Source organism: Nyctibius grandis, chromosome 6 (assembly GCF_013368605.1).
Source record: "Nyctibius grandis isolate bNycGra1 chromosome 6, bNycGra1.pri, whole genome shotgun sequence".
Taxonomy (NCBI): domain Eukaryota; kingdom Metazoa; phylum Chordata; class Aves; order Nyctibiiformes; family Nyctibiidae; genus Nyctibius; species Nyctibius grandis.
Window position 1 is genome coordinate 68,380,307 of NC_090663.1, and position 12,267 is coordinate 68,392,573.

Consider the following 12,267-nt stretch of genomic DNA (forward strand, 5'->3'; position numbering starts at 1 on the left):
AGGCTAAGTGTCAGGTCCTGCACTTGGGGCACAACAACCCCATGCAACGCTACAAGCTTGGGGAAGAGTGGGTGGAAAGCTGCCTGGTGGGAAAGGACCTGGGGGTGCTGATCAATAGCCGGCTGAATATGAGCCAACAGTATGCCCAGGAGGTGAAGGCGACCAACAGCATCCTGGCTTGTATCAGAAATAGTGTGGCCAGCAGGACCAGGGAAGTGATCGTCCCCCTGTACTCGGCACTGGTGAGGCTGCACCTTAAATACTGTGTTCAGTTTCAGGCCCCTCACTACAAGAAAGACATTGAGGTACTGGAGTGAGTCCAAAGAAGGGCAAGGAAGCTGGTGAAGGGTCTAGAGGACAAGTCTTACGAAGAGCAGCTGAGGGAACTGGGTTTGTTTAGTCTGGAGAAAAGGAGGCTGAGGTGAGACCTTATCACTCTCTACAATTACCTGAAAGGAGGTTGTAGTGAGTGGATGTTGGTCTCTTCTCTCAAGGAACAAATGATAGGACAAGAGGAAATGGCCTCAAGTTGTGGCAGGGGAGGTTTAGATTGGGTATCAGGAAAAATTTCTTCACTGAAAGGGTTATCAAACATTGGAACAGGCTGCCCAGGGAAGTGTTTTGAATTACCATCCCTGGAGGTATTTAAAAGATGTCTAGATGTGGTGCTTAGGGGCATGGTTTAGTAGTGGACTTGGCAGTGCTGGGTTAACAGTTGGACTTGATGATCTTCGAGGTCTTTTCCTACCAAAATGATTCTGTGATTCTATGATTTATTCTGGATCTCTGTTCTTTCTGTTAAACCTATGCTACCTCTCATAAGATAATGCAGATTTTCTTAAATGAAAATAGGAACAGGAAGAGTAAATATGACTCTAACCTCTTGGTTTTAAATGGTATAGTAACACTCCTACATAATAGAGGCACCCACCAATAAACCTCAAAGACCAAACGAGCTCCCTCCATGTCATGAAACTGCCTGTTTAACTCTGCCATCTTCTCTGTCCTTTTCCTTCTCTATACAGCCAGTAATAATTCTGTAATTGTATTTGAAAACCTGTGTATCTAATGTGAGTCATGTGTTCAGGATAATGAAATTCCAAGCTAAATGTGGTTCTCTGATTTCTGTTGAAGTTGGCAGAGATGAGGCTTTCTGTAAATGACTTGTCTGGGCTTGCATGTCTTGCATTGCGTAAATAGCGTGTTTTGTTATTTTATGCTGGGTTAGGTGCCTGTAAGGTTGTGCTCTGCTGGCTTTGATAGGGAGTTTGAAAAAGCACCACTGCAGCATTGAGGAGCACGAACATACATTCTTCAACTTGTAATGCTTCATTCATCTCTGCATTGTGGTGCTACCGCGTGTTAATACACTTTTTATTTATTCATTTTAGCTATGGACTCTTAAAACATTCTTAAACTCAGGTTTGTTTTTCTACTAAGGTATGAAATTACTTGAAGTGTTCTGGTAAGAGACTCTAATCTAAACACTGAAATGTTAAGAAGGGTAACTGGTAGAATAATTTTTGCTACAATGTGCTTGATGTTTCTAGAAGTTAAATCAATTCTGAAGTCTTTCTTCAGTCAACAAAAATTAAGAAAACAAAACAAAACACCAAACAAACAAACAAACAAAAACCACCAAAACCAAAAGAAACCAACAAACAAGGCCATTCAAAAATCTTGGGGAAAATTGTAAATATGAGAGGTAAGTTGTTTTGTTGCGGTCTTTAGCTTTTATTGATGCCGTCTTTCAGTTCCTTCCCAGCCAGACAGGCTAGAAGTTTGTCCTCATTTTTGAAACTATTGTATGAAAAGCTTAACTTTCACTTGATCCCAGAATTGGGACTCTGTGGCCTTTGGAAGCCAGTTCTTAATTAGAAGTTTGGCTTGGACATGATCCAAGTGCCTTCTCTGAAGCTAAATGCTAATATGATATGTTAGAATTGAAGAGAATTTGCTGGAGGAGAAGAGACAGCATAAATTATTTGGGTAATTTTGTAAGCATTATAGATACAGTAGTCTCAATATATACAATTTAATTGAATGTTTGCAGGTCTGCAGTGCTTATCCTGTCCATACCCTGAAAAAGGTTAAGTTTGGTTAAGAGGAGGTGTGGTGTTGGGGGCATGTGTAAGGGGTGTATATACCAGCAGAGAGCTGGAAGGTGGTTGCCAAAGAGAAAATGCCCCAGCAGCAAACAGTTCCACGTCTGTATATATATTTTCCCTGAACTGAGCAAAGCAAATTAAAATCTAGAGGATTTACTCCAAATTTCAGGCTGTAGCTTCTTAATTACCTTTAAACTTTTGTCCTTAGGCGGAACAGGCTGATAGTGGTTGATGCAGCCTCATGTGGAAAGGTTGTAAAATGCCTCCAAAAGATTAGAAAAATGCCTTTGCTTGTGTTAGTGGGATAAGTTGTATGGTCTTGCTTAGGCAGAAAGATGTGACAAGAAAGGAGGGTGGTCCCATCTCTGTCTCTACTTGTGAATGCTGGGAGAATAGGTTTTAACCTCACTGGGCCTAATGTGAAGGTCTGTGAAAACAGTGAGATAAGCAGTGATTGGGAATCTTGCCTTATGTTTCTTGGCTCACGAACTTACCCCGTGGCCTACAGCAGGGCACCAACTCCTGCTAACAGGATGAGTCAAGAGAAGTCAAATACCCTGCAGAGTCAGATGTCATGCCACCACATACAAACACTTGTTTCATGTTTTAACTGCATATTTCTGTTGTACCACTTTATATTTATTTTTGCAAAATTTCACGTCTCGAAGAACCAGGATGGAGCCACAATTTGTGTGCGATTCAGGAAGCCCAGGCTGCTGACTAGGTGGAAAAAAATAAATCTGTTTAAAACCTCATGTTGTATTTTATTGTTCCCTTTCCGTCCTCTTGCTTCAAAGTCAGTTTAGCAGACTTGAAAAACCTAAAACGAATAAAACTACTGGGAAAGAAGAGATCTGTTTTCAGTTAAATGTTTCTGTACTGTAGCTCCACAATGATGTTTGGATTGATGCCTCATTTAAAATGCTGGGAGCATTTTAAAAATATATTTCCAAAAGCTACCCACTGAATTTGGTTTTTATTTCCCTTGTTAGGCAAGTAATTGCTAGATTGGCAGTAGATTTCTTTGTAAAATCCAGAACGCTGAAAGTAGCCATTGTGAAAGGCTGAAGCAACCCCACCCTCTGACACCCCCAGTGAATTCTCTTCATCTTGCTGTAGGTTGCTTTGCAAATGTGCAAGCAGTATTGCTCATTTCTGAGAGTAATGTGAAACGTCCTTAGGATTAATTGGGTTTTATGCTGCTAAACTGCAACTGGGATGGGCTGGCAGGAGCAGTTAGTTTCATGGGGTTTTTGGCAATTTTGCTTACTTTTCCCAGTTTTGTTGAATCTTGTATTTGGCGGGACAGTGGGGGACTGCACAACCCAAGTGAGCTGGTAGGAATAGGGGAAATGCTGGCTTTTAGGCAGGAAGGTCTTGGAAACTTACTCCAAAATAAACATAAACTAGTCTACTGCATTATTTTATATCTTTTCATGCCTTTTTCCTATTTGGAGTTTTCCCTGCTTCTGTAGAAAGTCTGAATGGGTAGTGCTGTTGACTGCAGTCTAACTTGTCCGCTGACCTAATATAGGTTATGTGGCACGTTTATTGTTCTCACAGGATTTTTCACCAGGCATTTTGTTTTCTGGTTGTGGCAAGTTGGAATCTCCGACTTCCTTTTTGCAGCATCCAGACTCATCTGCTCATGTATTCCCCATTTTGTATTCTTACATTTTATATTCCTTGCTGTAGTGTTTTGCACTTGTCCTCACAGCGGGTACATGTGTTTTCTCTGTATCATCACTTTTGTTTTCAAAAACATTAACTGTAGTTTGATCAGAGACAGCTTTCTGCAAATAAAGACACCCGAAGTTATCTTTCACTTAGGCAGTAAAGCAGTGGTGATCCCAAAATGTGGGGACTTTTTTGTTTTGTTTTCTGCTTTTACACACACTGTGTGGTTGTTCGTTAGCTGGTGCATAGGAATGTTTTGGGAGATTGTTGCAGAAGCCAAGTTCATACCCCTTCTGTGGAGTCCTTTGCTTCAGTATGTTATTTAAAGGATCCACTGAGAGTGGGAACTGAGACTGCTGTTTTGATTTCTCATCACATGCATTTAGCTGTTCTGGTTAATTAAATATCCTATAGGGGTTTATTAATTGATTGTTAATCATATTTTGTGGATGTCAAAGATGAACTGAATGAATTATAATTTTCCAGTTCCTGCTTTGTCTCTGTGGACATTTTTCCTTTTTCATCATGAAGAAGCCAGGGGCTGAGTCCTAGTGGTTACTCTCTACACGCAAGATGTGCACTGCGTGTTTTCATCAGTTTTGTTTGCAGGAGGGATTGGGTTTTGTCCTGGGTTTTGTAGTTTTTTTAAATATTAGTTTTAACTTGGAAGTGATAATGAGATAGAAGTTCAGAGGAGGTGGCTCTGTTAGGATAGCCAACAGAGGCCAGGCATACACAGAACCCTCAAGCTGCAGGGCCAGAATGGGACTGCACAGCATCCACTGAGTGTTTGCTTTCAGACTCCATAGCCACAGATGGGCAGTTAAAAACGTTTTGAATAGATTTCAAAAAATTTCAAACATTAATTTGTGTTTGATTTTTTGCATTAGAACTGTTGCTTTCTTACTGTTCTGATACCCTGATTTAAACTTTCAGAGCCTTTGAGAAGGTACAAATCTTACCACAGCGACGTTTATAGTACTTCGAGTGAAAGTCCATCTGTTATTTCTTCGGAACCAGATTTCAGGCAAGGTAAGACCTGTGTTTGGAAAAAAAAAAAAAAAAAAAAAAACACAAAAAAAAAAACACCCCAAAAAAAACCAAAACAAAAAAACAAAAAAACCCCAACAAAAAAACAAAAGAAAAAGGTTCAAGATGAAAAATAAACCCCAAAACTATGAAGTTAAACCTTTAGTAGGATGCTTATAATTACCACTGATATAAAGTTGTAAGGTGATCTCATGTAGTTACAACATTGTGTACAGTTCAGCATAATTGGCAGTCTGTTCAGAAATGAGTTTGACATTTAGCACTCTGGAAGGGAACTTGGTAGGAAAAGCTAGAAATGGTTAACTTTTTACAGGAGTGCTTGTTTTAAATAACATGCTGTCTTCAGAGGCACAAAAATGATTGAGTTGTTATTAGTGTACAATAGCAGTAAATTGCAAAAGCTTTATATGGGACATACGTGGTTTAATTCTTTTTATATCAGTGGGTTTTATTGTGAGGGTTAAATGGTTGATAATTTATAGGCCAAGGATTTCAGTGTAATGCAAAAGTAGTACATAGTACAGGCTGTTTGTATGATAAATTTAAGTTTTATGAAATCAATGGCTTGGAAAAGCAGGAGGTGGTAGGAAGGGTTGTTTGCTGATATGTGGCAGGAAGGGTCGTCTTTACACAGTGGAAGCACAGCATGGAAGGAAATGCTTGGAGCATTTTTTGAAAGAAGTGCTAGAAAGGTAAAAAGAAGCCAAGAGGAGAGCACAGTTGACAAAACAATTAGCTTTGCAGAATTGTTATAAGTGATGGAGACAAACCATTTGATGAAAATGCAGAAAGAAAGAAATAGTTAAGAAGCTAGGGTATAGCTGCACTGCTTGTATTCGGTATGCACAGAATTCCAACCCAGCCTGCCTGTACTCCCTGCTCTCTCAACCTTCCTTGTCTTTGTCTATCCTCTTACTTACTGAGCCAGAAGCCTAAGGAGCAGTAACAAGTAGCAAGGCTCCTGTAATGCATTTCCCTTCATTTTCTTGCCATTTGGAACAGGCTGTTTATGTGTTCCAGTCCAAAGTCAACAACTCCTAAGTTTGTACAGGCAAGAGAGAGCTGCTTTCTGGCTACTAGTAGTAGTATTACTGGACTCAGTGAAATGACCGTCAAAAAGAACTATTTCTAAATCAACGTGGCTGTAATGTGTTCTGCAATAGCTCTCCTGCTAGCTCTGTTTACTCAGGATACAGTAAGAGATGAAAGTGAAGTAGTTTGCAAAATCAAGCTTTAAGTGTAGCATCTTAGGTGCGCTACAGGAAAACATACCAGCAAAGGAGATAACTATTACAAAGAGAATAGCAAGTTACTATATTGCCAAAAGAAATTTTTTTTTCATAAATTATAAGGAGTTGTCAGATTCCATGGACAAAAATTAAACGCAGAAGCTCAGCAATAAATATACTGGTTCTTTAACTTCCATCTTGTGAACGGGATGCATAATTACTTTATGTAGCTGCTCTATTTCTGTTCTGGAGTGGTTTTGTATGATGTCTGCAATATATGTATCTCAACTCATGGTTGACAAAGAAATGTGTCACCTTGGAAAGGTGTCTATGCAATTGTGTGTGAGGTTTTTTTTAATTGTGGTTTGTTTTAGGCCTTCCTTAGTATTCTTCTTCAAAGGACTCGTGTAGTGCAGCTATCTTTGGGGGAAACTGTAAGATCACTTTGAAAACTGAAATCAAGTTCATAATGCTAGTTTGTCTAATACCGTAATGCCATTGTGCAGAACACATGAATCTGATTCCTTCTAAGTGATCTCATATGACTGATAAGTCCTTGATTTTTAGACAGGTTACTCTGTGCTTTGTTGCCCAGTCAGGTATTAATTTGTCTTTTGGTTTGCTAGTGAGAAGAAATGAAGGTTTCAAGAGAGATGATGCCAGTGGTGCTTTGCCAGGCTCTGATGATATCTCCACATCAAGTCAAGCTAATTCTCAAAGGGCAAGGTAAACCCTGTGAAAACAATATGTCTTGGAGTGCTTTTCTTTATCAAATAAAGGGTTCTAAATCTGCAAGAAAATTTTTCACTCCCATTCCAGCTTCTGTTTAAGGTTAAAAAATGGCATGTTGTACTTAAAGAAATTAGCGTTTCAGAATGACATATTGCAGTCTGAAGTAGAAGTCCCGTGATGATGCACTGTGGTGTAGAGGTAAGTATACCAGTTAGGAGTCCAAATTTAGTTCCCATATTTAGTGGAAACTGGGTTGTACTCTGTCAAGTTGCTATATCTGTCAGAAGGTCAGGGGCTATGTTCTGCTTGGAAATATTTAATAATTTTTATTTTGATTATACTTTACTAAAATAAAGTTTTGGAAAGTATTGATATTAATACTGATTAATTTGCATTTTTTTCATTTAATAAGGAAATGATAGCATGCTTATTTCTTTGAAATAAGCCAAAAGCCATACATTTAGTTGGTTGTTTTGGCAAACCCTTAGTTTATGTTACTGTATTTTAATTAAATTTTTTTTAATACCTCAGCACTGATTAGGCAGGCCAAATCAGTAACAATTTATGCTTTTTGAAATTCGTTTTGCTGTGCTGTGTACATGAATATTACATCTGTTTGGGTTTTATTTTTTGAACTGGTGTTCATCAATATTGCTTTAAAAAGTAGGTTCTGCTTTGTACATCACCTTAATACAGCATCTTTGTACAGCAGAAGCGTATCTTGCCATACCTATTTGGTTTTGAGAGTGGTTCCATTCTAAATGTTTGAGAATTTTTAATGTCATTGACTTTTTGGATGGAAAATTTTCTTCTTACAGTGTCTGCCAGACACTGAATCACCTTGGCATATTTTTTCAAAATGATTCAAATAATTTTTGTAGTAAGGAGGGGGGGGAGGACACGTTTTCTCCCTCTTCCCTCACCACATTACAACGACAAAGCCTTCTCTCAGCAGCTTTTTGCTTTGTAGATCAGGAGAAAGGTTGCTGCGGTGCTCAATATTTTAGGATATTTATATGTTTTTGGCATAAGTTGGATGGGAATCCTGCTCTGTCCTATTAAAGAAACTTAGAAGTGTCTGAAGATTGGAACCGTTTCAGGTGATGTGGCAAGGCTGTCAAATGTGTCCTCAGTGTTCATTTAACATATAGGGTGATGTGCATTGAGTAGGGCTTAGAGCCATGCTTTGAACATGGAGATGAAAATAAATTAAAATCTGCTTCTTGCACTATATTGTGTGCCTTAAATGGATCTGAGTAAGGCAGGGTCTCAGGTGAGCTGTATCTGAGGGCAGATGAACAAGAGAACAGTTACTTGGAAATCTTACAGCTTTCGGTGATCTGCTGAGCAGCTGCATTGGTCTTCTTACTACTTGCACCTTTCCTGAAAAATTCAAAGTGAGTTTAGGTATTTATATATTGGCATTTCTTGCAGAGGAGGAGTATTTAGGCATTGCTACCTGGGTCAACACTGCTTTGTTGGCAGGAATACGGTATCTATTCATGTGACAGTGTATGTTTTAAACTGCAGTCTTAGTGTATGTGTCCAAGCAGTCTTAGAAATCCAGCCTGTCTTGACACAAGAGGATTTTGGCTAGTATGTGAGCTCTTAGGGCAAATTTTCAAGGACTCAGGTTACAGGTTTGTGTTCCATGTAACCCCATTAAAGAGCTCTAAATTTCTGCTTTGCAGTTTATGCTGTCTTAGCACCACGCTAAAATGGCAAAGTAGACAATATTAACTGCTGTGTGTACAGAATGACTATATAGCTTTCTTAACTTATTTACCATTGTTTTTTTTCTTTTGATGAATGCTGCTAAGTCAGCCTTCACTCTTCTTTGACTTGAACCAAGGAAAGTGGCCGATTCAACACTATAGCTATGCTTCAAAATAAAACAGCAGTAATTTGCGGATGCTGATAGAGAACTTTTGTTTCCATTTACAAAATATTTCAGAAACGGAAAGTAGTATGTGGTATGTAAATGAGTCACATTGTTGTAAATGAATCAGGCTTATTATGCAAGTGAAAATGCTGTAGTAAAACAGTACATACTTTCCCATGGTTCTTTTTACATTATTTTACTTTATATTGCTCTGTTAAGACTGATACCTTTAATGGACTCCATTTGTATATGTGTGAAATCTAGAAGGAAATTACTGTTTTGCAAGTGCAGCATAGACTTACCTGTTGTGCTTAGCAATGGAATGAATTTTACATGTATGTAGCTATACAGTCTTACTTCAAGGCTTAGTATTTTTTTTAATCTCCTGTTTCTGCTTGGCCTCCTCTCTGTGCCTTTGCTAAAAGATACCACTCTGCTCTTGCACAAAAATGCCATGGTAGGGTACCACAGATAGTCTTTACTGATTTTCTTAATTGTTCCCACATTTTCATAAGGTGAAAAAGCTTTTTTTTAAATCTAAGTGCCGGACTAGTAAGTATATCCAAAATGGAAAAATTGAGGCTTAACTCCCGAAAGCTAGTTTTACTAGCTTTTTTTTGTAGACCTATTGAGAAAGAGGAAAGCAGCCACGAGCAGAATTTGATCCTAAAATAATGCTTAGATAATATCTCTGTTAATTATGTGAGCTGAACAGAAAACAGTGCACCTGCTCTGTCTGTCTCTGTCTTTCTCCAACAGCTGTTAAACCTTTCCAGTGCTAGCAAGTGTCAAAAGGAATGCCATCAAACATGGTAGCTAATTAAGCAGGGAAATTTCTAAGAAAGTAACTTAGTATTTTTATCCAGAAAGTTGCATGTTGCTGCTTTAAAATGTCCCGTGTTGCAGAAGAGCATGGCTTCTGTAACTTCAAAAACGTGAGCTCTCAAAGTAATAACAAGTAGTTCCAAGGAGCAGATGCTCAGAGTTTACATTTTTTGCCTGGTCGTTTGATTTCAGGGTTTGGGGAAGTATATGCGGCTTAATCCATTACTGTAATTCCATCTGCACTTAGGAGCTTGTTTCAGTGTTTTTCTCTGTGTTCAGAGATACCATCTGTACTTCAATACATATTAAATTTACTGCTCCTGTGGCATATCCTTAGAGGCAGTCTGCTTAATTATCCACGGAATTATCCTTGTAAAACTGAGTTTTAAACAAATAGGGGGATTTGGATTTGAGGGAGTCTGCCGCCAATATTAAAAAAAAAAACAGTGAAGCTGTTCAGAGTTATCAGCCAGTGCAACTTGTGCTGTTTGGGTGGTCTGGCCTGCTCTTAAACTAGTAGAAGCCATAGATTTTTCAGTAGTACACTCAGAGTACATTCAAACCCTTCTTGTGGTCTGGGACTGTTGTTATCCTTTAAACTTCTTGGAATGCTTTCCTCATGGCAATGGATACTGGTGTCGGTATTTCCTCTTTGCTTCTTGTATTCCTTATTTTTGTTCCCCCCCTTTTTTTTCTTCCTTTACTATTTCTTCCTTTTTCTCTCTAGGAGCAGCAGCTGACACAGGTCTCTTCCTTCTGTTGCCTTTTCCTTCCACTAGATTTCATTTCCATATCCTTCCTACTTTACCAAAAGGCATCCATCTTTCTCAGTGTATTCCTGACCTTTCCACTGCACTAATCATTACAGAATGCCTACCTGCTTCCTTTCTTCCAACTTCCTTCTCTGATCCGATACCTGCTAACTTCTTGGTAAGTACACTAGGTGAGGAGTTAATTTGCTTCCCTCTTTTTTAGGAGTCAGCCTTCCAGGTGACTGCTCACCTACCGTCTTCAGGTTAATAAGTAACTGTGAGATTCTGGTTTGCAGTCAGACTGATGAAAATACAGAGTAGTAGCCAAGTACTTGTCTGATGAAGTGCCGTAGGAAATACACATTTATGATGTTATCTGTTAGGAATGTAATTTGGATTTTTTTTTGGGGGGGAGTAATAATACTTGCATATTCCAGACTTCACGGAAGAGCTCTACCTGTGTCCGTCAACAGTATCTCCTCTTCTGTAGAACGAGAGATGTGTTCCTTGTCTTGGAACCTAAAGAGTGAATTGTGCTGATACCCTCCATAGAAAATTGACAGTCTGACCAAGCCAGAGTTAGTTTTACTTATACAGGATGCTGAAGCATACTGATTTCTGGTTGGTGGTAGTGCTTATATACTAAGTTAGGGGAATTTTTAAACCATTAGGTTTTTGAGCTTCCTCCCTGGACACCCCACACCCACTCCAATTTTCAGAGAAATTAATATATGTCAACAAAGATGATAAACCAGCATAATGATACTTTACACAAACTTATGATTGCTTCTATTGCTATGTTGTTACAAACGCAAATTTTTTTTTCTGCAGTAGGGGTTTTCACATTAGCAAGTGTTTTCAGATACAGCCAGTTGCAACATGTCTATCTTTTTCATATCATCTTTGATAATTCATAAATATTTATGTTCAGAAAATTTTTGTGTTTCTTTTATTTCAGAGCCCATCCTTAGACCTTGTTCTGAAGGGCGCTTGTGGGTGTATTTAACTTAGTTCATTGTGAATATTCCCACATATGTTGATCTTAATAAGCTTCCTTTTGGTGAAAAGCTAAGCATGTGCACAAGTCTTTGCAGATCTGAGGCCTTTTCTCATTACTTTGTCCTTTTAGCTGCACAGTATTAAGTCTGTTACCGAAAGGAACAGAGGAGGAAGAAGGGAAACAATGCTATGAAATCCCTGCACAATGGAAAGGATAATGGGCTTACATTATACATTTTTCTGTAACTACTCTATATCTTCCCTGAAATGCCATTTGAGGAGCTTCAACATTATTTTGCTCAGTTTGTGGTGCCTTGGTGGCATTTTATTGTTTGGACTCTCATGATAACCTAACTCTTCTTATTTTAATGCTGATGTTGTATGCTAGCCAATGAAACTGTAGTATTAAAGAAATTAAGAGAATGTGGTGCACTGTTCACACTATTGGCATTCATTAGAAAATTTGCTGTAAAAAGATGAAAAAAAAATCGTGTCCACCAATTAGCATAGACAACTGTACTGTCTGGACAGGTGCATTTTCTCTTAGTTTATTAACTGATTTGTCATTCACCAAACATATCTCTAGGTTCTTTTAAAAAATAGGTATATAAATTTAATGTCTTTAAAGTCTGTAGATTACCTTTTGCTACAAAGGGCTGTGTGTCAGTGCAGGACTTACTCGACTTTTATCTGTACTCCTAAACTTCAGTGCAATGATATGCAGGTTTCAAAACACACTCTTTGCTCTTTGATGTTTTTCATTACTCTAGCATACTATCTAAACTAACACTTAGCTTAGAATTGCTAAGTGTTTTCTGATGGATGAAAGTCTTGTTAGCTTCCCCTGTCCATTTGTGTTTAAAAAGAGGGAGAACATTGTTTTTTCTTGGTTTAGGATTTCTAAAGAAGCCTTGATTGGTTTGTATTTCATTTTGGGGGTTTAAAGGTGTTTTTCTGTAAGCATGGGACAGAGGGAGGGGAGCGGAAGTTGGTTTTATTTTTCTTGGAGTTCT

The 12,267-nt window shown here is 38.4% G+C and overlaps 1 protein-coding gene across 1 annotated transcript in view; it reads left to right on the plus strand.

The window, feature by feature from the left end:
* Window positions 1-12,267, plus strand: part of PTPN13 (protein tyrosine phosphatase non-receptor type 13) — a 127,459-nt gene that overhangs the window by 70,051 nt on the left and 45,141 nt on the right. Inside the window, exons 9-10 of the mRNA XM_068403265.1 lie at window positions 4,722-4,817; window positions 6,691-6,790. Of these exons, the coding sequence (XP_068259366.1) occupies window positions 4,722-4,817; window positions 6,691-6,790 (196 nt within the window). The remainder of the gene's footprint in view (window positions 1-4,721; window positions 4,818-6,690; window positions 6,791-12,267) is intronic.